Source organism: Dryas octopetala, chromosome 7 (assembly GCF_963921425.1).
Source record: "Dryas octopetala chromosome 7, drDryOcto1.1, whole genome shotgun sequence".
NCBI lineage: Eukaryota > Viridiplantae > Streptophyta > Magnoliopsida > Rosales > Rosaceae > Dryas > Dryas octopetala.
The window spans coordinates 12,364,075-12,389,698 of NC_141372.1; the positions used below are offsets into that span (position 1 = coordinate 12,364,075).

A 25,624-nucleotide genomic window follows, 5' to 3' on the forward strand; every position below is an offset into this window, starting at 1 on the left:
TGTTAAGATGTAATTTGAAAAACTGAAAAGATAGCAACCAACTTATACATTGAGTCACACCTGAAGGGTGCAAGTTTTAATTTTACACTAATCTTTTCATTAAAATATTTTCTCAACTTTTGTTTTCCAAGTTACTTGTCATAATTTCAGTTGACAGGCTTATTTTTTTATTTCTTAATTTTTTATTTTTTATTTTAAAATTCAATATATAAATGCAATGTAAATTGGAAAAAAATTAGGACAAATAACTGTAGCAAGCCAAAACCGGGTATGCCACAGTGGCACTCATTTCAAGAACCTAGGAAGTATAATGCTCGTACATCGAGCATTAAACTCCCAAATTCCTTAGAACGAGTTAAGTCTTTTGTTGGAAATTAAGGATCAGGTTGAATCAGAGTAACACATGCACACACAATTTTAAGAAAAAACATCAATTAAAAATATTTAAAAACAAACTATCCCACTAGGGTTTTTAAGCTTTGACAAAACAATTCTAAGGAACATCATCCAAAAAGAAGCAGTGATGCCCAATAAATAACTACATTAAAAATGAGTCAACCCAAATCATAATAAAGCCGTCTAAAATAATTACAAATGGGAATGATAAAGGAATGAAATGACAGGTGACTAGCAGGATCACAAAAGACATGGGTCTAGGAACAAAATCAGAGACCTTAAGACGCACGACAAGAGATCCGAGTGTCACATCCCAATAATCAGTCAAGATCGTCAACCATAAGATTATCTGCACCCAAAGAAAATGTAAGCATCACATATGTTTTATAGTTTTCCCTCAGGGGACCTTGGCTAGATTTGAAAATCATCAAAAACATTTTCTAGTGTAAAAGCTAAAAAAGAAATCGCATTTAAAATAAAATCGTACATCACCGATGACAATTGAAAAATCCACAAAACATTTGTCTTTGACCAACAAAACCTTTTGACGCAATGACGCAACAATAACGGGATCCCAAAGTATCATACTTACCTGATCATCGCACCCACATAGACAACTACTAATACTAAAACCAAAATATTCGACCTTGTAGCGAGAGTATCCATACAACTTGTATGTACCCATAAGCTAGCCTTCCAAGTTCCAACTGGACAATTGACTAGCTTATCTGTATACTACCCTCTAGAGATTTAAGGAATTGAAACCCAAAGTCATACTGCAACATGCCCCTTACTCTCAAATCATCAAAGTAATAAACAAATTACAGAAATCACAGCATAAGGAATAAAACAAAACAATTCTGCAATATCAACAATTTTAAAGTCGCACACACAGACAAACAAAAAGTATCATCAGTAAGAGTGTGAGATTCTCCCTACCTGATATCCAAACTTAACCTTTGTAGTGCACTTCCACATTACTTGCATCCAAACCTCACTAGTAACTCAATATCCAGGAATTTGGACATGAAAACAATGACTTTAATCAAAAGTCAATTTCAGAAAATTTTCGGTATGATCTTTCCTTTTGGTCTTATGTTTTAGAAAATTCCAAAAAACAATCTTGATAAACAGTCTTTGTACTTTCTAAGTACTCTAAAGGGTTTTTACTTAATTCCACATTTTAATTTAAGTCGAGCAGGTTGATCAAATTTGAATCTATAATGTGACTTGGTTAGTGCATATGGAAACTGAGGGAACTCTTACTTAATACTCAACGTCCGTATGCTAATGGACTGGCCTTAGTCATCATGTTGATTAAAGAAATAAACTGTCTCAGTTTGTAGCAATTCTATTATTCAATTTGCTGTGAAATCAAATTGAATTCTTTAGTAAAACATGCTACACTTAATCAACTATAAACCATTAATATATTAATAATATTCTCCAATTATATAGATAATTAAACATGCTTAATTAATAATTTAAATCCAACTAAATTAATTAAACAAGCTTAATTAAATTTATAAGCCTAAATTAATAAGAAAGGTTGAGAGGAATTGGGTCTGTCGTGAAGCAAATTGTACGGCTGATCTAATCGCTCCGCTAGCTAAAAAGAGGTTGTGCACGGAGAAATACATTGCAAGACCCCCAACCTCTCTTGTTTTTGTGTTGGATCGTGATGGCCTTCCATGTCCTTCGAGTTATGCTAGTTTTCCTAGGGCTATTGTATTAGTGGCTTTCTATTTCCAAGTTGTCGTTGTTTTGTTTTTTGACACTAGGCATAGTTGGCAGGTTGTTTTTTTAGTGGCCTTTGGTCCTTAATGAAATCTACTTTCGAAAAAAAAAAAAGAAAAAAAGAAAAGTTCTATAATTCTGAAAAAACAAAAAGATAAAAGGACTTGTGGGCAAGCACATTTAGGACACAACACGAGCACGAATGGGTCGTGGGTCGAATCGGGCCTAGGTCTTACCTATTTGATGGAAGTCACATTATATACCAAAAGCGAACAAAGTAAAAATTTGGATATGAAATTAGGACCAGCAATAGTTTAGAGACCTAATTGAGAGAAGGACCAAAGTTTATGCACCTAATTGAAGATGTAAAGCACATGTCATGTTATGCCAAGCTTGACAACAATAACTATGAAATATTGAAGCAATGTCAAGTAACTAAATTCATCGTAGTTCAAATGGTAAAGAAAAGAAGAGTTTATTACAATTAATCCCCTCAAACTATTGGGGGATTCGCACTTTGTCCCCCGAATTAATATTTTTGACAGTTAACTTCTCATACTATATTATGTCAAACAAAAGACCTCCAAATCCATCAAAAAAATAGTATTCTTTGTCGGTTTTGCACATGTGGTGCTTAGAGAGAAGGCCATGTGTGGCTGTGTGCCAAAATAACAATCCATTCGAATTTTTTTAAGAGTTTATTACAATTAATCCCCTCAAACTATTGGGGGATTCGCACTTTGTCCCCCGAACTAATGTTTTTGCCAGTTAACTTCTCATACTATATTATGTCAAACAAAAGACCTCCGAATCCATCAAAAAAATAGTATTCTCTGTCGGTTTTGCACATGTGGTGCTTAGAGAGAAGGGCATGTGTGGTTGTGTGCCAAAATAACGATCCATTCGAATTTTTTTAAGAGTTTATTACAATTAATCCCCTCAAACTATTGGGGGATTCGCACTTTGTCCCCCGAATTAATATTTTTGACAGTTAACTTCTCATACTATATTATGTCAAACAAAAGACCCCCAAATCCTTCCAAAAAATAGTATTCTCTCTCGGTTTTGCACATGTGGTGCTTAGAGAGAAGGCCATGTGTGGCTGTGTGCCAAAATAACGATCCATTCGAATTTTTTTAACCAAAGGTGGTTATGTGTTTGACAGAACATAGTATGGGGATAAAATGTCAAAAAATTTAATTTGAGGAATAAAGTGCGAAGTCCCCAATAGTTTGGGGGGATAAAATGTAATTAACCCATAAAAGAATTACCTAATAAGGAAAGCACCTAGTAGTTGATAATCCATAAGGTAGCAGCTAGCTAGAAATCTAATCAAATATTCAGGCTAAGTGCACATAAACAGTTTCAAAGAATATAAAAGAATGAGAACAGAATCAATAAACAAGGCAGTTAACAGCTTCAGAAAAGAAGAGAAAAATAGCAAGGCCTGCTCTACCAATAATCAAGGCATGAACATTTGCCCCCCTTGAAATGATGAAATCTGCTTCCATCCCTTACTATAATTTCTCTTTCAAACACCTTTGAGATCATCTTGCTTACCTCATGACAGTCCTCACAAACTCTCAAATTCTTCACAATTCGGATGCAATCCCCAACCCTTGTTACCAACAAGCCAAAAGCCATTGCAAGCCGCTCGCTGTGCTCCTTTATTGCATTCTCTTTTTCTTCATCCCCTATATCATGCAAAACTGATGAAACATTTGGTGAGTAGCCAACTTCTGCTATTCGGGTTCCAATTGTCTCCAACATTTTGTAAACCTCTAGAGAACGTTCATGCTCTCTATCCCCTGCAACAAATTTATGAACTTTACCCTGCGCTTCAATCAAGCTCCAACCTGCAGCTTTATTGGTGTTCTGCTCAACCATTAATCTCCTAACCCTAATAACATCTTCCCATTTCCTTGCTTTTGCATATATACTAGCTAGTTGTACATAATGCCCATCATGAGTTGGGTCCAATTTTATCAACTTATTCCCAATCTTTTCACCCAATTCTATTGATCCATGCATCTTACAGGCACCAAGTAGTGTTGCCCATAATACAGGATCTGGTGGAACCGTCATCTTCTCAATCAACTCAACAGCTTCATCTACAAAACCAGCACGGCCCAAGAGATCAACCATGCACCCATAATGCTCCATTTCTGGCTGAATGCCATACTTCTTCGTCATCAATTTATAATGATGTCTTCCCTCACTGACCAAACCTGCTCTACTACAAGCACCTAAGACACCAATGAAAGTCACATTCACGGGACAGAAACCCTCATTAATGAACCTTTCAAAGACTGCAAGTGCTTCTTTTGCAAGGCCATGTGAGGACAATCCACAGATCATAACATTCCAAGTCCAAATATCCCTCTGGGGCATATTCTTAAACAAGAGTTTGGACTGTTCGATGCATCCGCATTTTGCATACATGTCAATTAGTGCTGTGCCAAGGGAAACAGTCAGTGGGAAATTCAACGACTTTACAAGGGAGTGAACTAATCTACCATGTTCGAGCAAACCCAATTGGGCGGATGCTGAAAGCACTGAGACTAATGTGGCCTCATTCAGCCTCACACCCTTCTCTCTCATCTCTTTAAAGCGCTCCAATCCTTCTTCTAACTGTCCATTTTGCACGTAACCCGAGATTATAGTACTCCATGAGACTACGTCTCTCTCTGGCATTTCCTCAAACAGCTTCTCTGCAATACCAATCTGTCCGTCTCTTACAAAAGCAGCTAGCATTGAATTCCAAGTAACTACATCTCGTGAACGGGCATTCTCCTCAAATACCCGTTTCGAGCATTCGATTCGACAACAAGAACAATACAAATGAATCAAAGCATTCCTTACAAACACATATTCACCAAAACCCAATTTTACTGCATGGGTATGAACCTGAGCTCCTTCATTGAGAGCCAAAACCTTGCTGCAAGCTTGCAACAGAAAAGTAAAAGTATGGTTATTGGGTTTCACGTAACTTCGCAGCATAGACGATAACAAAAGCAAGGACTGGCGAGGCGAATCGCTCTTTGCGAAGCACCGGATCATGTTATTGGTGGCGAAAACACTTGGGTATCTGATGGATTGGTAAAGCGAGAGAGAGTAGTGAAATGGGGTCGATGGGGAAAGAGCAAGAGAGCAGAGGAGGTGACCCATGAGTGGAGCATTGGCGGCGAGGCCCGAGACGACGAGTTGAGCATGGGCTTGCTTGGTTTGGTGGATGGAAGGGCGTGGTGGGAAAGAAGAGAGAGGTGAGGAGTGAAATAGAGCCGTTGAAAGTTGGGAATTCGAAAGGAGGGGTTTGGATTTATAAGCGAACATAAAGAAGCTCTTTCCAACTCCAAGTTTGATTCATCAGTTCACTTTGAAAACTCGTTAGCACGAATTGGCGGGTAGACGTGGTTTATGAGCTTTAAGCCTGATTTTATGCTTAGTTTTGTGTATACCAAAGCTTCAAGTTAAACGGCCAAACGAGCTATACATGGCTTTTAAAAAATTTTAGGTCCTCAAAGATCATTTACTGCAAAGATTAGCATTTAATTATCATTTCACATAATTCTTATAAATGATCTAAGAAATAGACGGTTTTGATCATTGTATTGCGACGTGAAACTTGCTCAAATTTTGTCCATTCTGGTACTCAACTTGTAGATTTTTGGTTCCTGGTAACATGCTTCAATTGACATTTAGGCATTGGCAAGAAGGAATATGGGAGTGAGAGGGAAGAAGATAGAGTAATGAGAAAGTGTAGGTATTAGTAGTGGTGGATCCAAACAATTTTTCTTATGGGGACAAGATTCTAACATGGAATTCTTCTTTTTAGAGAAATTAGAATTAATTGCCTCTTTGTCTTTGAGGAATACAATCAATATCCAAGGGCTCATATATAATTTAGTGGAAGATTTTTGAATCATGGGATCAACCAACCCCATTTTCTCCTTGGTGGCTCGGAAAATGGGTAGGATTTAGGAGTGAGAAGGAATATGAAGAGTGGATATATAGGACCTGAATGGATGGACGAAGTTGTCCTTCTTCCATCAAGGTTTTAGACAAATGATTCATTATATCCAAAATGAAAAGTCGGTCCAAGTTCAAGGTTTATAGTAATTAAGCGTTTCATAATCTATTATGGTGTTTGGTTAACTATTAGAATGGAAATCAAATATGTCTGATAAAAAAAGATAAGAGGGGTGAGGGGATGAAGAGAGATAAGTGGGATGCCTATGTATTTATTGGCGGATGTCCATTTTGGTGGATTTATTGTCAACCAATATCATCCAAGGTCCTGTCCTGTGAACCAAGCAATATCTTATTGATGGCAGTCACCAAGTTTTCCCAAGTTAATAATATTGTTTTCTGACATTTATTCTTTATTTGTTTGGCCAAGATGTCCAATTAATTGGTCATCATTGTCTTCTAGTTTAACATGTGCTTTGTTGTATTGAACCATCTCATATATGACCCCCAGCAAAATCTATAGCATCAGACACTGAATCCAGTTACAATCTACCAAATTCAAATAAAACCTCTCTTTGCATGTGTTTAATTTTGTGGAACAAGACTGATTGAAATAAAACTGAATATTTGATTGCAAATCTCAGAGTGTGTACAGGCTAGAAAAGATAATATACATATATACCCCAATAAACTTGTACTGGAAAACTGAGAACCTGTTTCTCTCTACTTGCTGCAAGCTGTACAATGAAAGGGGAGAGAGAACAACCCCATCTGTCTACATTAACAAATTTCTGAACATCTACAATTTCTTGTGCTCTGGTATGAGAATCAATAATCTCACCGGCCTCTCTACCTAACAGTAATCCAATTCTCTGATGACTCCAAGTGAGTCTTCTCAGTCTGCTGTCTCATTGTGTTACTTGTAGTTCTTTCAATATCACACCACCTTGAGAAGGGATTCCTGGTCGCGAAATCATGATCGCGATCACAACTCTCCATTCCATTATCCGAATAATCAGAACCCTCTTCATAAATTCCAATGTCTAAAGTACTTGCTGGTGAGCATGCCTCACCCTTTCTCGAAATTCTCATTGAGTTCCCTGAGACAAATGGATGGCTAAGTAATTTCTCAACCGACCACCTCCTTTTGGGGTCTCTCTCCAAGCACTTTTCCAAGAAATCCAACCCTGCAGCTGAGAACTGTCTCGGAAACTCAGGTTTCGTGTTGCTACGAGCAATCTTAAAAATAGCAGCCACCGGATTCGAAGTCTCAGTACCCCAAGGAGGCCTGCCAGTAGCCATTTCAATAACTGTGCATCCCAATGACCAAATATCCGAAGCAAAATCCAGTCCTTCATTTCTCAAAACTTCAGGAGCCATCCACAATGGAGTCCCACCAATAGATTGCAGATTAGAGATCTTCTTCGAGTCCTTTAGCCTCTTAGCACAGCCAAAATCTGCCAACTTCAAATTCCCAGAGGCGCCCAAGAGCACGTTCGTGCACTTGAGATCACAATGCACAATCCCATTTTCATGAAGGCACTTCAGACCATAAAGAATCTCTCGGGTGTATAACCGAACCACCTCTTCCTCCAATGCCCCGCCAAAGATCTTGGCGACATCCGCCAAACTACCTCCTGCCATATACTCCATGAACACATTGATGCATTTCCCTTCACCATTTTCCTTCCCCATACATCGAACAATGTATGGGGAATTCAGACTCTCGAGAATCTTAGCCTCATTCTCGAGAGCCTCAACTCCATCCCCAGACAGCTGTGCAGACTTCACAACAAAAAGCCCTCCTGTGGCTTTGCTCATGGCCAAATGGACACTGCCAAAAGAACCAGATCCCACCAATTTACCCTTCATCCATTCACCAGGCAGAGGAAATCTGCATTCACTCTTGATTCCAGCCATTTCTTTGGTTATTAGCTATCTTGAATTGGGTACATATATAAACCCAACTGAAAGCATGAAACTTCTGGTCCTCTCTCTCAATGCATGCAAAGTGAAAAAGTTCAAATTGTATGCCATGAATTGTAGAATATTAAAACTGATCATGTGTTTACCGAAGGAAAAAGAAAACAGGTTGATGAAAAAACTTGCGAACAGTTCCAGATGAATTGAAACTTACAAGAACAAGGAGTTATTTTTGGCTTTAAACTGAAAATTCAATGACAAAATTAAACAACCTCAAAAGGAAGTAATAATGGTAGAGCGGTTTCCCTTGGAATGGAAACCGCCCTAGTAGTAGGAGATTTCCCCCTCTTTTACTAGCAGAGGTTTGATCTTCCTCTTCTTCCTGTCAAATACAAGTTTTGGCAGGAAAAGGAAATTAGATTGAACTGGGGTTTTGATTTTATATCAAGTCTGTTAGTCTGATAGAAAGAAAACGGTTGGCCATCCTTGCCTCTTGGAACAAGGACTTATTGGGTACCTGCCACCTTGCAAAAACTAAAACCAAATTCATGTTTTTAAGACACAGAAACATGGCAATTTTCTTGGTACAAAAATACAAAAACACAAGAAATTAGACAGAAAAGAACGGCTCTCAGACACTGAATTTCTTGCCATTCATTCTATCAACTGTTTTCTACTTGCCACATTTGTATTGACAAATAAAAATCTTTTAACAAAAAATAGCTCCGGTTGTAGAATTAGTAAAATAAAGAGAGAGAATTGAGAGAGTACAAGTGAGGAAATAGGAGAATGAAAGTATGTTTATTTCTCCATTTGATAGCCTATTTATAGGCAAAAAAAAAACTTGGAGGTCACACAAATTACATGCAGGTTGCATCTACAGCTGCCGAGTGCTTGGCAACAATCGCGGAGCTTCTTGCCGAGCGCTCGGTAAGATTTTTGTCCTACTACTTAAGTTTTAGGCTGGGCGGACAATGAGTTATTTTTATTTCTCATTTTGAACTTCTACTTGCACTCGAGTCTTTAATGAAAACAAAAAATACAGAGTTTTTAAAATTTCCATTAACAACCAGTGTTACATTTAAAAGGGGATGTAAAATTGGCAAACAAAACTGAAATCATCTATAACTCATTAACTCCCAAGTAACACCAAGTCACCTCAAGTTTTCGTCTTTGATCATCGGACTTCATTCAATGGCTGCAAAAAGAGGAATCATTTGGGAGTTGACCCATACCATTCATTATATGTTAATCTTGAAGTTAGCAAAGCCTATAAATGGATATTTAGAAAACTTATTGACACACACCTAAACTTACCGAGTTTTATTATGTTTTCCTGCACATCTCTAGCAAGATTGTATTAGTATCCTAAAATTATAGGATAATAGTATATATACAATAGATTCAAATAGCCATCTCAAATAAAAAAGTTTACAACAATTGTTTTCTGTTTTTGAATGGCACAACATTGCTATTTACAGCAATTTATTACAACAATCAAGATGCTATATACTGGTAGAAACTTCGCTCACATCCACATCCTCTTGCAAGTATAATCAAAAACCACCTGCAAAATACTTCGTGATGCTTCCTCTGGCGGCAACTTTAAAAGCTGAGCAACTTTTGAGAATCCAACCCTGTGCCTAATCAAAGACACTTCATCAGCTTCTAATTTCGTCTCCTGCTTGAAAAGTTCCGGTTTTGTTAATGCCCAATGCATTGCCCATATGGCCAAAGGGCGCATGTAAGCTAAAGACCTGAATTCGTCACTGGTCGTCCAAGCTTCAGGAGTCTGAAAATTGTATCTGTTGATGAGATAAGGGGTTAAGAAGCAAGAAAAATTGAGGTATGGAGCAGATAACATATAAGCCAATAGGTTCAATTAACATGAATTTGAAAATAAGAAGTCAATAATTTAATGGTTCACATATCCTTTCAACTAGATTGTTGAGAGTTATATACCAAAAAAAAAAAAAAAAAAGACTATCGACAGTCTTCAGTATGGTCACATCTCAGAAAATTCGAAAGCAACTCTGTGTATTGGCATTTGTTTTAAGTGATAACTGACATACAACTTCAAACAGATACAGTGCCCAAAGAACTTAACATGAAATTCTCTGACAGAAAACATAACAGATAAGGTGCCCAAATAAGGATATCAGCGGTTAGTATTCAACCGGATCACACCATTCCTATAAGTCAAAAGTTCAATTAAACTGAAGGAGAGATCCCCAACGCCTAGTAACCAGAAACTCTTGTTTCAACCAAGAAATGCAAAAAAACTTCAATTGAACTTATTAGAAACAGTGAGCTCACTCATGAACTTCAATGCTCAAACCAGGACTTCAATATGTTAGGGGCTGAGAGAGAGAGAGAGAGAGGGAGAGAGATACCAAACAACCTTTGAAAAAACAAGAAAACAACAATGAAGTGGAATGTGAAATTCATTCCCAAAAGCAATTTGATTTTATGTTATGGCCAACTCATACCAATCTTTAGCTGAGCAGGTTACCAGTTAGAAATTTAACTTACCCAAGACCTTCTTTGGACCATGCAGCTTCATATACTCCACCTGCAGTATGAAATGCCATATCAACCATATCTTCATGGATCATCGTTGCAGCAACAGCATATGTGACTCCAGACCATATTTCTCTTGACTGCATTGATGCCATGTCAACCTTTCCATCAGGTAGCATCCCATTAACAGCCCCCCGTGTCCCATCCTTCACCTTTAAGACATTGTAAGTATAGACCTTTTCCAGTGCACTTCGTGCCTTGTCTTCATCAACAATTGGCAAAAGACCACATGCTCTGGCATACCTACAAAGTAGCTACACAGTAAGTTCTAATCCCTCACCATGCATTACTAAAGGAACAAAGAACCACATATTTACATCACAGTACACAATAAACCAATATTCATTCATTTCAATGACAGACAAAGAATAAACATAAGAAAAATAAAAGGCAAAGATTAAATAGAACTCAGGATTTTCATTTAGTTCATCTTAAGAGTATCTTTTTATATGGGAAGAATGCGGACACTTTAGTTTCACGTTCTGATCAATACAAATCCAAATGATATTTTTGTTCATTTGTATATATACTAGTATAAGTTTATGATGCAAAAAACAGAGAGAAACAAACTAGAGGAACTTTATTCAACTTGTATTCTCAAATCAATAGGGAAAAACTAGGGTCTGACTACAAATGGATGGCCTAATTGTATAGGCAGTCTAAGATGAACCCCATAAGGACAAGGGGAAACATAGAAATAATTATACCCTATATAAAAATAAACTAGAAAGTGAATAATAAAATAGCCTATTTTGCACTTATGCCTAAAATAGGTACATATTCCATCAGTTTATGCTCTAGCCAAATGACAAATAAGTGCACTATTGCAACAATGGACATTCTTTTGACCTTCAAAAAAATAAAAGAAATTAGAATAGTTATTTGAACTTTTCTTTCTTTTCAGGGAAAAGTTTAGAGCAATTTCGCTTTCCACGAGGAAAATAAATTTAATGTGTGTGCGTGCATGAGTTCATGTATGTTAGTGTGAAAGCACTTTTAAAATTGGCTTTGAGTAGATAATATTTCAAAATATATAGGAAGTTATACAGTCAAAACAGACCAATGTCCAGCCAATTGATCAGCTTGAATTGATGAACTTGAACTTTGACCACTGCTGTCATAATTGAAGTAAGATCCATTCCATAATTTCTCGTACACAGATTTTGCCTTCTGAAACTTGCACCAAAAATAATCCTCAGAACCCTTGTCACCTACTTCACGTGCCATGGCCGATGCAGCCTGCAATGCTGCTAACCACAACCCACCACTATATGCACTCACACCAGAGACAGACCATGTATCATAAGTCTGATCAGGGAAGCCTTCATTTTCAATCATTCCATCACCATCCTTATCAAATTGTTCCATATAAGCCATCGCAACATAAACAGAGGGCCAAACGGTTTCTGCAAACTTCTTATCACCAGTGGCAACCACGTCCCTGTAAACTTGGAGAACAAACTTAGGATTCAAATCTTTCCACCTATCGGTGTTATACAGGTTATAAGCATTTACTTCAAACCATGGGTCATTGATCCCAATATCATGAGGAACAGCTCCAAGAACCTTTCTTTGGACCCATTGTCCATCATGTAGAAGCCTCATCTTACTGGGGTCGTGCATCATTACTGCCGCTGCAAAGTCTCTTTGGATGCTGAGTTCAAGTTCTGGAAATAGCATGATTAGTGCAAAAGATGAGTAGAAATGGACATCGTAAGTGTTCCACATTTGATATTCAATTCCTTCAAGATAAAGGAATTGACCAATGTTTTCTTCTCCCTCCTGAAGCAGATTTGCTCCAAATGCAGAATTTGATGCTGTGGGAGTGTGAATTTGCTCAAGTACTGAAGTCATCCTCCCAAGAATGTCAATAGCAGTATCATTTTGATGGGGTGCATCAATGATGCTTTTCAAACCTAATGAGGACCTATCAAGGGAAAACTTCCTTCCTCCAATGCTTGTTAAACTATGCACGGGAGGTGATCCATCTGCAAAATGATTATTTGAAAGAACGATGAACTAATGTTTCATTATAAGAGTCAACTTTCACCACAGAAATTTCCAAACTCCACAAATACCTGTCCAAACTGTGCCCCCGGCATTAAGATAATAGAGCTCATTGAACAGAGTGACAGGGTACCTGCAGAGAACCTTGACAAATTTTATGAATCTGACAAACATGCAATCAGATTACACATCTAAAGTTCTAAACTCACCATTCAGGAAAACTCTTGTCTTCAAGAATTGGTCTTTGCCATGCTTCGATCTGGGACTCCCAACGGTGATGCTCTATGTTTCAAAAATAATAAAAGCAAAGGATGTCAGGTGAGGAGACTGATAGGAAACTTTAGATAATGAAAGAAAGCAATTTATTTTTTTAATTATCATTTTCTAGTAAAAAGGAGTAACAAAAGAAACATAACTCATTGTACGACCAGACAATATAATATGTGACAGTTTCCTTGTAAACAGGTAACTTATACTAATCTTCCTTTAAGGTTGGATGACAATACAAGGATCTCCCTTGTATTATCTAATAACGCATTGGCCTCACCATTAAATTGGGTACAATCACATTAACAAATAGGGGTAATGTTGAGAGAACGATCCCACATCGAAAATGTGAGGCCTTGCATAGTGGCTTATAAGGGTTTTGGTCACTCCTCCTATTGCCAATTGGTTTTGGGATGAATGCCTAAATTTTCACGGCCACACGTGCTCCCACGCTACCCAATATAAATTGTCCACATGTTAGGCTTGGGTGACGCCACACATGCGGAGGCGTGTTGAGAGAAAGATCCCACATCAAAAATGTGAGGCCTTGCACAGTGGCTTATAAGGGTTTTGGCCACTCCTATTGCCAATTAGTTATCAAATGAAGATTCTGAACTCAGCAATCAAGGAGTGGAGGAATGAAGATCTTCATCAATGACAATTGTTGTTTTTACTACTGAAATTATGCACTATGACACAAAAGTCAATCGAATTTTAAGAAGTACAGAGAACTTTCATATGATTTACCCTAAAGAAATATCATGTTCATCAACAAGTAGCTGACCCCAATAAATTTAGGGGTACTGGCTTAGTTACGCTGAGTTAAGTGTTAACATCGGAGGATAGAGATAAAATTGTATAACCTCAAATTATTATCAACAGCCTTAATCTCAATTTTTGACCACCCAAGTATGCAATAATGTAATAAAAAATCACCAATACGAAAGGTACATAATCAACCATTACCAAGAATAGCATCATGAGCAATATTTGCAGCAGCATCCCCATGTGTGCCATAGAATTTAGTGTAACGCCTGTTCATAAAATTTCTCAGCATGTAAATACTATTCCACTGTATCATATCCTTCACACTGAGACTAATGATTGGCCACCCACCTGTGATAGGTCTTCCCACCAATAAATTTTACTTCTGGGCAATCCCATGCCAATGAAAATGTTACAGTACCTACTCCATCTGATGGAACTGTCAGAGACGCAGCAATGGCTGCCCCGATAGATGATCCTGGTTCTGAAGGTAATGACGCTTCAGCAGAATTAAAACGGTCAAAGGACCCATGCTGTTACAAAATAAGCACGAAGATCAAGTTTTGTGAACAATAAGCATAAATCAAATATAACCAAGAAAAAAGTTCCTACAAGAGTATCAACTGATATTAAATAAAAAATCTCACATAAAAAAGACCTCCTCAAAGACAAGTCCTCCAAGGAAAAAACACACACACAAAGAACAAAGAATCCAAGGCCAAGCAGTAAGTATGAATGGCCACAAGACAGTCCTCTGTGGCAACGAGTTTGAAAAATAGGCACATTGTGATGCCCACAAGACAGGTCGTGCCTATCGAACTGATGAGCAATGTTCTTTTTTTTTTTTTTGAAAAGCGAACAGAGTGAAGTTTTAATTTGCAGTGTCAACTGCTGCAATTCTTACCACCCAAAAATTTAGTCTTAGCATGTCAATTTTTGCAACAGAAACCAGATATTTGTTATGGCTCCAGCAAGACTTAAAAACAGTCAAAACAAAATAACTTCTCAACCTTTCCAGCATAGCAATATGATAATAAGTGCACCTTATATAAAGACCTGATATTCGTAAAAGCTCAGGCTAGCATTGAAAAGAGTGAAATCTAACCTAATAATCGGAAAGGCTGCTATACCATACCTTTGACTCACTGTCTTTAAGATTGTGACAGTTAAAATAAAAGTAAAATATAAAAAAACAGAAGCTTATGGTAAATAAATTTTCGGAAAATATTGATTAACAGTTTTGATTTTGCAGAATCCAGATTCCTTATCAAAAGGAACACAGTACCCCAAATATATCCAGTGCAAAATACATGCTGAAGACACTAAGGAAAAACTTTCTACGACAGGCAAATGTAAGCATAATCTACTGACCACTTTTATCTCATTCCACATGTCCTTAGCTGTGATACCCTTGGAGTCACCAGATATCAGAAAGCAAGGGCACTCTGACACATGAACACCATCAGTCTCCTCTGCTGCTATTGCAAACGTCACTGGGGGTAGTCCATTTGCAGTCCTGCATTGGAAAATAATGGGTGTTGAATGTAGAGGATTAGAACAAACACGTCTTGAATTGAGAAAACCATTTCAAGAATCTTTTCTCCATCTATATCAAGGAAGGGAACTTGCTTGTGATGTAGAAGTACACCATGCACGCCATCCTTCATCCTAGCAGGTTAAATGATACTGTGGGTTAGAATAAATTGTCCATATGGTGATAAGCAATCTTTAATAAGGGCACATGCAGAGATGATTCATGGACCAATATATATATATATATATATATATGCATCCATCCATTTGTACATCGACACATGCATGCCATTACCAAAAAAAAAAAAAAGGAAAAACAGAAGAGAAGGCAATCTAAGGACAAGAATCTTACACTGCTCTTGAATTGAAGTGTTGACCAGAAAATTCAGAAAGCCCTCCAACAGAATTCTGAATGGGACATACCAAAATGATTTTGAATTAGTCGTAATGGCTTCTCCTATGTCATACTCTTTTAAGAAATTAAATAACATGGACTTAGCTATTTGATCCAAGTATGAAACATTGAAAAAGAACACAAATATTATTGTGTTGGAAGTGATGAGTTGAAGACTGAATCTTCGGCTTTTGTATAGGGGGTAAATGGTGGGTTGGGGGTGGAATAAGTCTTGAATTCAAGATTGCCAAGCAAAACTACAAGTAAAAAAGGAAAATAACAATAAAAACATTAACAAAATTGACTTACTGCCCATGTGAAAAGCAGTGTGACATCTGCAGCAGTCTTTCCAGTATTATATAGCTGACGAGAAAGAGAGAGAGGAAAAAGAAAAAACTCTTGATTCAGCTGCGTCAGATTTTCAGCAGACATATTTCTAACAGAACCATTATTACCGTGAAAGTAAAAACTGAGACAGGGAAGCTGCTCTCCTTGTAATTATGGGGAATAAAAGGTGAAATTTGACGACAGACTATTTTGAGAGCTGGGTCAGGTTCACCTGCATTAAAGAGTAAAAGATGATCCATGAAGGACATAAAAGACTCAGTCACTCAGAAATATACCATTTACAGCAGATTACCCTCATAAACAGACCAAGCCCTTGGAAAAAGGGCATGATATGTAGAATTATCCCCGTTCAGATTCCAGTCCCAAGATCCAATCCCTGAAACTTCATTTTCTCTGTTTATGGACACAATATCAGTAAATTCATTCTTAGAGTTTCTTTATAATTTGTCTTGTGTCATTTTTAGAAGCTTACTTGAGAACCTCTGGGCTCCTCGGACAGAGTACAGTAGAATAATTTTCCCCATTGGGGCGGGAAACAAATACCTGACGAAGCAATTGCATTCAGTTATTTAAGGAAAAAACTGTTATATCATTTCAAAAAAAAAATTGATGTAATTGAGGACTATTGCATCTCTGTTTCCAACTATTTGGTTAAAATGATGATGAAATAGTTTTAGAAGGTTCCATAAGGGAACTGCTTGAAATTAGTGAACTTGCAGTTATAATTGGTTTTAAGGTAGGGTCCCTTCTGATGACTAATTAAAGCCTACGCTTCGATTCTTCATTTAGATCTCAAGAAGCTTATAAATCAATAACAGAGAGGATGGAAAGAAGATTGGCAAATTGAAGAAGATTATTCTTTCAAAAAGTAAGGTGGCTCTTTCTAAGAAGATTCTAGTGTGATTGAAACAGCCTATTTCATGTCTGTCTTTACCATGCCTACGTGGTTGAAAACAGCTAAATGGTGGTTTGAGCTTTTCTTTCATTGCTTAAAGTAAGATGTCTCACCTAGATGTCTTGTTTGCCTTCTGGACAGTATCAATTTTAAGTGAAATTTACCTTCTACCATTTTTTCTTTAGGGATTTACTCTCATGTATTTCCTATACCTATATAATTAAAGCTTCCCTTGTTAGTAGCACTTAATTTAATTACCAAAAAAGAAATTACTTGAACTAATCCCAACATCTTGAGGTCAGTCGCGCTCCATGCAGGAGCATATCTTACAAGTAATCAAGAATTGTTTTTTCAATTTCTCAAAATCTTTAACATCTTTCCTTCTTCTTTCATCGTAAACCATTAAAAGTTGGACCAAATTAGCCATGGCCATGTTATATTGTGTTGCCAGAACTAAATACTAAACCAGATAATCAAATAAAATGTTGTCTCAAGTTTCCATCTCTCTTAATGTTACCATATGAGTGCTCTGAAGAAAATTTTTTGACATCAATTTGAAGGAGTACAATTTTCTTCTGATGATAAGAAATAGAAAAATCAAAGGCAACCTTGAACCACTTGATCTCAAAAGTCTAAGGAATGACTATAACCAATTCAACCTGCCCAAACGGTTTTAGATCTGTAAATGCATAATACAGTGGTGGCAGTGTGTAAGTAAATGTTTGGGTAAATCAGGTTGTTGAAAGAAGATAAAAAGAACATGTGTATGGTAATAGCACTGAATAACATTCCTGTAGTAGTATCACATTGTTACATTCTTATAGTAGTAGTTCTCTGGTGTGTAACACATGGGGACATGTTATCTGTTTCTAAAGTGGACACTGTATGACATATATAGTTTTTCATAAGAAGATGTGCCTATTTTCCAATCCTTGAAAACATTAGTGAAGAAATGCCTTGAGATCACAGGAAATGAACTTACATAATTTTTCCCCTTTTTTTTTATTAGAATGAACTTACAGAAAATTGATCTGCTAAAACTGGTTTCTCTTCACATATTCTGGGGAATAGCTGCCAGCGCTGGAATTCACCGCTAAAACTTCTTCCAATGCTTCCTGCCCTGAGAAAACAAACAAAACGATTGTATAAGAGGTATTTGCAAATGATAAATATTCACAACTGAAACAAACGCAGAAAACATATAGATTGGGCAACACCAAAAATTCTCTCAATGGCAAGCAGTCAACATATAGACTATACAATCTGGGAATATATTTAGCTTAAGATTTTATATTTAAATTAACTAAACTACATAAAACAAGATAGACATATACAAAAAAAATGTCTTACTTCTATGCTATGCAATTTGGTATTTGAGAGAGAGAGAGCGAGAGAGAGATTGAAGATTTACCCAATACCACCTAGTGGAACACCATGACTAGATGTTAGAAGGCGCTTAGCAAATGGATTAATATAAGACTCCTGCAGGAAAGATTAAACAGGTGCAAAAGTGGCAGACTTCAATTAGATGGATCCCTTACAATAAGCAATTCATCAAAGTAATTAAGCTCCATTTTACATTAAAGAAGATTACCCTTCCTTGAGCAGCTTCTTCTCGTAGATGACGCCATAGGCGAACTCCTATTGGAGCCTATCAAAACAAAACAGGAAATATTATTGACATAAACAATAGGAGAAGGTAAAGGTCTGACATTAAAATAGCAGTCAGTAATCTGCTCCACCACCAAGGCCTAAGGCAAACATGCAGACACGAGCTAGTGAACAGCACCTGTCTAGGAGTATCTATTTAAACCATCGAAATTTTAGATTTAAGTTAATGATAAATTGTAGATCACTTCCTAGGGGAACCAGGTGAAATTCAATCCACTATCCTATAATGAAATATATAACTGAGGATAGTGGATCTTTCTTTTTTTTTGGGGGGTGGAGCGCAAAAGAGGATATGCATTATCAATAATATCTAACAAGGTGATCATGTTAAAGTCTAAGTCCAGACCCAAAAGTTTATCCCAAATATCTCCAGTCAAAACATTATTTGTTCATTTCATATACAGTGTACTTCAAACATTCTATATTGTACAAAAAATCTTAACTCTTTAAACAAGAGCACTTATTAAGTGTTTGCAGCTCAAAATATTAACAAGAAATCGTATGACTTAAAAGAGTCTTAAAATAAATTTCATATTTAAATCTGAAAACTTACCATATGAATTATCTCTTTTAAATTTAGAGTGAACTGCACGGGTGCATTTCCCTTGCTGTTTAATTTTCGTTGCCAGGTCAGTGATGCATGTTTCCCAGGGTCAACCTTAAAACAGATTACGAAACAAATCAGATCTTTAGAGAGCACTTAAAGGGAAAAACGTCATCACACCAGCTATGTTACGAAAAAGATCAATCAACAGTCTTAGGTCACTTGTGAAATCTCAAAATGTCATCACACCAACTATGTTATCACCTTTATTAAGTAATTAAAAACCTACTACTTCTATTTGCACATACCAGCATTCCCCAGTGACAGATTCTAAGCTTTTTCTTTTATTTTCGAATTTGAATGTTCATGGCTTCAAAAGTACAACATGAATACAGTGGATCTTCAACATAAAAGGGTGAAATGATAAGCAGCCTTGACTTCTATAGTTGACTACATTGAAGACAGTTTGTCATTTAGCAAAATTAAATTATCAGAACTATCCTTCTTCCCTACAATGCACAAGAAACAGTGATTCTGAAACTAAAGCCCTCTAAAGGCATCTTCAGCAGAAGTGTATAACTGGACTGGGACAAGCCTACATCATCTTCCCATGACAAACCAGATTGCATAAATACTCCTAGGTGTTTGGACAGAATATGCAAGGATTCATTAATTAGCCAAACAAGTAGACATAATTTAACCTTTTAAAGAATATAAGCACAAGTAAAAAATTTCATACACATCAAGAACAGGTTTAATTCCACTTGTTTCAAATAAAAAGGAAAAGTTGCTAGCCTACTTCTTACAGTGTATGATCTGCATATAGCCTACCTTTTCAATTGAAGAATCAGAATGTTCTTTATCACTTTCAACAAACCTGTTCTCGAACATCTTCTTCTCAGACATATTTCCTGTATTAAACGAAGAATGAGTTAATCAGGTAGAGCGCATGTACTTAATTTAACTCATAATTTCAGCCTCTTTTATGTGCCATCAGTTGCCTTGAAGTTAAGAACATCAACATAAATATTGAAATTACAGCTACCATTTTACTCTTGTATCTATGAAATGTCTTTGAAATGTCTGTTTCCATTATCTCATCCACCAAAAAAAGTAGATAATGTCAAGAGAAATTATAAGCAAGATTGTCAAATTATAGTAGTGGTAACGAGCTAGTCACATTTTCGATCATTGTAGGAACCAAACAGTTTGACTTTAAGCAAGCACTTTGCCAATGCCATTATTAGTTCTCAACTTGATTCATGGTCAGCTTTCTTGAGTAAAACACACTGTGAGGACTATAATCTAGTGTATGGTCGTTTTATACAAACATTGGGATATTCAAAATAGATTTTAAATTCCAGTGGCCTCGAATCCACAAAATTTAGTCCACAGTAAGACTAATGCTTCCTGGTTCCACAGAATTAAGATTTCCAATTCAGGCAACCAAAACCGTCCTTAAATTAAAAGAGAACTAAAAACAAAAACACGCACACAAATGAAAAGAACCCAATTGGGGGGAAAAAGTAAACAACTTCAAGGATTATTCAAGACCCATTTCACTGAATACCATCTGATCACTCTCATGAGAAAGAAACACAAACATGCATGACAAAAGTTGACACATACGTGCCAAAAGGGTACCTAGAATTTCAATCAAAATGAGCAAAAGAGCAAAGAGCAATCAAAGAAAGCCATTGACCCAACAATCTAAATAAACAAAAAAGACCATCTTTATTCTTTAACATGCTTCTTCGAATCCACTAATGCAAAAGCATCGACTTGAAAAAATGCATGATTACGTAAATGATGAGTATGGTATCTGACCTGACGGTTATTAGACTGGAACTCCAACTGGGGAACTGGGCTCACAGAGGGGCTCCGGCGAATTATGGAAGAGAGTTGTTGAATGTTGATCTTAAAGGCATTTGACCGCGTTTTGCATTTCTATAGTTTGTACAAACTACAAACACAGACAATGCGACAATAGCCTTGTCACCAAAATAACAAAACAAAACAAGCAATGGACCTTTCTTTTCTCTCTTTTTTGCCTTTTTCCTTTTTTATGGCTTTTTCTAATTAAAAAAATGAGAGTGGTGTCTTTCAAGTTCCAACAAAATAGAAAGAAATATAATTAAATCAAACATTGCCTCGTACTTTTTTGAAAATGGCCTGGTAGGTCCTTAAAAAAATGATATGATAAATCGATTCACACATTATATGTATAGATAAATCGACCAATTCACAAGTGATTGATCGATCTACATTTATTGAGTCCAGTACTTGAATTATAGCATTTTTATGGTCCGGCAATTGTCACTGTTGCATAATGAAAACTAAAGATCGCATAAAAATTTATAGATACTTTTTCTTATATAAACATCAAAATTTAATAAACCAATGTAAAACAGCTTATGGAGGCATATCTACCCTAATTCCAATAATACAAATGATTGTTATTCTTTGTTACTATTAAACAGTTACAATAGTTGTTATTGTTCGACAATGACAATTTGTCTAATATACACACAAAAAAAGGACACCCCAAGCACTTAGCACCGTAGAATTGGTGCTCCCAGTTATAACGTGACTTTCTTTATCATTTGTAAAAAAAAAAAAAAAAAAAAAAAGATGGACATTTTTTTTTTGTTGAATGTTGATCTTAAAGGCCTTTGACCGCGTTTTGCATTTCTATAGTTTGTACAGACACAGACAATGAGACAATAGCCTTGTCACCAAAATAAAAAAACAAAACAAGCAATGGACCTTTTTTTTCTCTCTTTTTTTACTTTTTACCTTTTTTTTAATTGCTTTTTCTAATTAAAAAAATGAGAGTGGTGTCTTCCAACAAAATAGAAAGAAATATAATTAAATCAAACCTGGTTCATACTTTTTTAAAAATGGTCTGATAGGTCCTTAAAAAGATGATATGATAAGTCGGCCCACACACTATATGTACACATAAATCGATCCACAAGTGATAGACCGATCTATTTTTATTGACTCTGAGTATTTGGATTACAACATTGTTATTGTACGGCAATTGTCACTGTTGCACATAAAAATTTATAGATACTTTTTCTTATATAAACATCAAAATTTAATAAACCAACATAAAACAGCTTATAGAGGCACATCCACTCTAGCTAATTCCAATAGTACAAATGGTTGTAACTGTTTGTTACTATCAAATAGTTACAATGGTTGTTATTGTTCGATAATGGCAATTTGTCCAATATACACACAAAAAAAGGGCACGTCGAGCACTTAGCTAGCACTGTAGAATCGGTGCCTCCCACTTATAACGTGCTTTATCATTTGTAAAAAAAGGAAAAAAAAAAATAGACATTTTTTTTGTTACATTGGATGGAACTAAACCCTTACCCCCACCCATTCTCCCTGAGATTAAAGATGAACCTTTTTAACGCTACAAATTGTAGGTAGGTTGATCTAATATTGAGGAGTGTAGAATGAACTTATTCATCATTTATTAAATGCGAAAATGAAAAATATAATGATAACCAAGACCACCTTTAAAAAACCGGTGATAGGCCGACCAACATAAATGAAAACACTTTTTTTTGTGTTTTACAGTGTGGTCACTATTCAACAAGACTATTTTATGTTAGATAGTAAATATACTCACTATGCAACAACTATAAAAAAAATATAAACATGTCAAAAATTCATAAACCAGCGTAAAACACAAAACTTCAACCTTATTGAGTCACATTCACCCTTGTTATGTTTGTCAATATTGCAAAGTCCTTGTGAAATAGAAATTATTGCTGTAGAGTTCCTATTGAAAAAGAACTATTGGCATTGTATAAGAAGAGGCACATGAGGCACGTTTGGTGAAATAAGTATAAGTAATATTACTTATACATTATTTATATATAGGAGACTTAGAGTCCAGTCTATTTTATGAGTATTTCTTAGACTAAGACCGGTAGTGATTTAGGGTTTTTAATCAAGTCCTTTTATTTTTATTTTTTGATGGATTTATGTTAGGATTTAACTTCGAAATTTTGGACTCCGCCCAAAATCCCGAAGTTAAAACCTAACATGCAGCCTCTACAAAACCCACTCTACACCCTAGGAGGGGATATACTCTTCAAATCGGGAGAGACTTTATTATGAATTAAAAATATTTTCTTATAAATTAAAAGAACTTTATTATGAATTTAAAAAAATTCTTATAAATTAAAGAATTTTATTATGAATTAAAAGAATTTTCTTATAAATTTTAAACACCCCCGGACATCATCTAAACACTGTTTTTCTAAAGGATCCAAGCCTAATTATCTATTTATATATTTATACATTATTTGGTGAAATAAGTAATATTATTATATTATAGCAAAGAGGCACGTTTTTTTTGTTTGGGTTAGTAAATTCTTTGTTTTTTCCAGTCACTGTATTATATAGTTTTAGACATTCTAGATAACTATTAAATTTCTTTATATTATTTTCTTGGAATTTTTTCGCTTGGAAAATGGGAGATCCTCTCTGATTATTCGTTTTACCAAAAACAAGAAGTTCATATGTTGAATGAGTGAGATATGGATATGGTTTTTAATTGATGTGGTCCTAAAAGCTGTGTTCTACTTTTACCTTCCACGCTTTCGTTAAAAATTGGAACAAACCATCGTTAAAAATTTGGAACAAACAAACGTTTGGCAATGTGTTTGATAAATTACTGATTTACCGTTCAAAAATGTCTTTTGCCCATAGGGAAACAAATCTTCAACTTGGGGATTAAAAACACACCATAGCATCGTTTTAGACTATAACCAACAATTATTTCAATTTTGAGTTACCAATAAATATACTAGCGAGAAACTAAACATTATTTTAATTTTTTGTTATCAATTAATTTTGCACATATGACAATTTTTTGCTTATTGTAAATAAATAAAGTTTGGAATATAAACAAAAGAAATATTGCCGCATGAAATGGAAAATGTTAAGCTGATAATTAGTACGTTTAAACAATGCTATTTAGCTTAAATTTTTTACTAACTTTTTATCCCAACTTCAATAGTTACATGGCATTCTTATGTTAATATAGTATGATTATTTTTCTTTAAAAACACAATCATGTGGAGTGCATTATCATGGGCTACATGGGTTTGGAAAAAAAAAAATTAAAGAAGAAAGTTTGTGCAAATAACATTTTTCTAGTTTCTTTATTAAATTATTAAGTAAGCTCAATTATCTCAGCAACTAACATTATGTAAGTAGAAAGATATCCGCCAGCCAAATAGGACAAAAGAAAAATAGAGCCAACTGCCGAAAAAGATAAAAAGATAAAAGAAAAAGGAGATCCAACTACTTATTAAATTGACAGTCAATTTATACAACAACCCCATGTGCTGTATTGTCCGCTGAACCAGAAAAACAAGCTCTCGGTTTATTTTGACGTAATCTTTGTTGTTTTCGGGCTTTCTTTGCCCGCCATTCACAAAAATAATAATAATAATAAGATCTTATGTTTGAAAAAGTAAATTTTAATATCTCCCATGTTGTATTCGTTGAGTAGTTTAGTTGGAAGGACTGTAGAATTACCCACGATGCACCTAAATTCAATCATATTCTCTCAACTAAAAAAAAAACATCACATGTCACTTTTATTAAAAAAAAAATAATATACAAAACAAATTAATTAAAACGATAGTTTTAATGGTGGGTTTTTGTTTTCTTGGATCTCAACCAAGCAGCAAAGAATGGATTTGTTTTGTCCATTGACTATCAAGTGAGGACTTTTCAATGTTAAAGAGGAGACAGACATCCGTCTAAGAGAAAATTCCGACCCCTTGCTTTGGTTGAAAGCTGTCAACGAGATAAGGTTGCAAATTTTGATTATTCCAAATTATTACAAAATTTCAGACCAAAAGATATTATTACAAAATTGAAGGATCAGTGGTATGACCCTTGAAAATTACAGTTAATGGCCCACAGGTACAAAAGAGTGGACAGTCCATTCGCTATTAATGGGCTAAAATCCATCAACCAATCAATGCTCCTCAAGACCGACCCAAAATATTGTTTTGAGGATCCAACCCAATCCCGTCCATTGACGACCTTAACCCACTAAATAATATACAAAATGACATGTTTGTTACAGAGGAATAACACATGCAATTGAAAATTAAAAGTAATCCAATCTCCTCAATTTTATAGGATTAGGTAGTCCCAACTTTTGGTTGAGATAACTTGATCCGAGACTAACATACGACATTTCAGGACCTCAACTTTGAACATCAGACTCTAGACCCAGGACCCGAACTTGGTCCTCAATACCAATCGACCTAAACCCGAACCCATAAGCTAAACTTTGGACTCTATGTAGATGATGGCAGCAGAAAAGAGGAAAAAAAATATGGCAGACAGAATAAGAAGAATTATAAAAAAGAGGAAATATATGGATACAATTAAATTCTTAAAAAGCATGCTACTTTGATGTCTAGGAACTATAACAGCAAATTAAACCATTTTGGAATTCCATATTTGAATAGAAAAACAAAGCTTAATTAACCTGCATTCATAGCAACCAGAGTAACCCACAATTAAGAAGACATCCTCAATATACCAA

At 35.7% G+C, this 25,624-nt stretch overlaps 2 protein-coding genes and 1 pseudogene across 2 annotated transcripts; all 3 read right to left on the minus strand.

Annotated features, from left to right (window-relative positions):
• Positions 1–3,046: 3,046 nt before the first annotated feature.
• LOC147279773 (pentatricopeptide repeat-containing protein At5g06540 pseudogene) lies at positions 3,047–5,521 on the minus strand (annotated as a pseudogene).
• Positions 5,522–6,823: 1,302 nt separating this feature from the next.
• LOC147279774 (mitogen-activated protein kinase kinase kinase NPK1-like) lies at positions 6,824–8,360 on the minus strand. The gene has a single exon (XM_086252361.1). It carries the CDS (start codon positions 8,020–8,022, stop codon positions 6,952–6,954), a length of 1,071 nt encoding a protein of 356 aa, XP_086108487.1. The 5' UTR covers positions 8,023–8,360; the 3' UTR covers positions 6,824–6,951.
• A 1,022-nt stretch (positions 8,361–9,382) lies between these two features.
• LOC147279775 (Beta-glucosidase, GBA2 type family protein) lies at positions 9,383–21,008 on the minus strand. Its single transcript, XM_086250883.1, has 20 exons — positions 20,857–21,008; positions 19,861–19,940; positions 19,039–19,143; positions 18,409–18,465; positions 18,226–18,296; positions 17,835–17,934; positions 16,392–16,462; positions 16,212–16,312; positions 16,027–16,130; positions 15,881–15,934; positions 15,530–15,585; positions 15,274–15,312; positions 15,016–15,160; positions 13,996–14,177; positions 13,846–13,913; positions 12,822–12,894; positions 12,684–12,745; positions 11,666–12,593; positions 10,558–10,848; positions 9,383–9,830 (listed from the first exon to the last, which is right to left on the minus strand). Exons 2-20 carry the CDS (start codon positions 19,933–19,935, stop codon positions 9,554–9,556), a joined length of 2,859 nt encoding a protein of 952 aa, XP_086107009.1. The 5' UTR covers positions 19,936–19,940; positions 20,857–21,008; the 3' UTR covers positions 9,383–9,553.
• Positions 21,009–25,624: the final 4,616 nt, after the last annotated feature.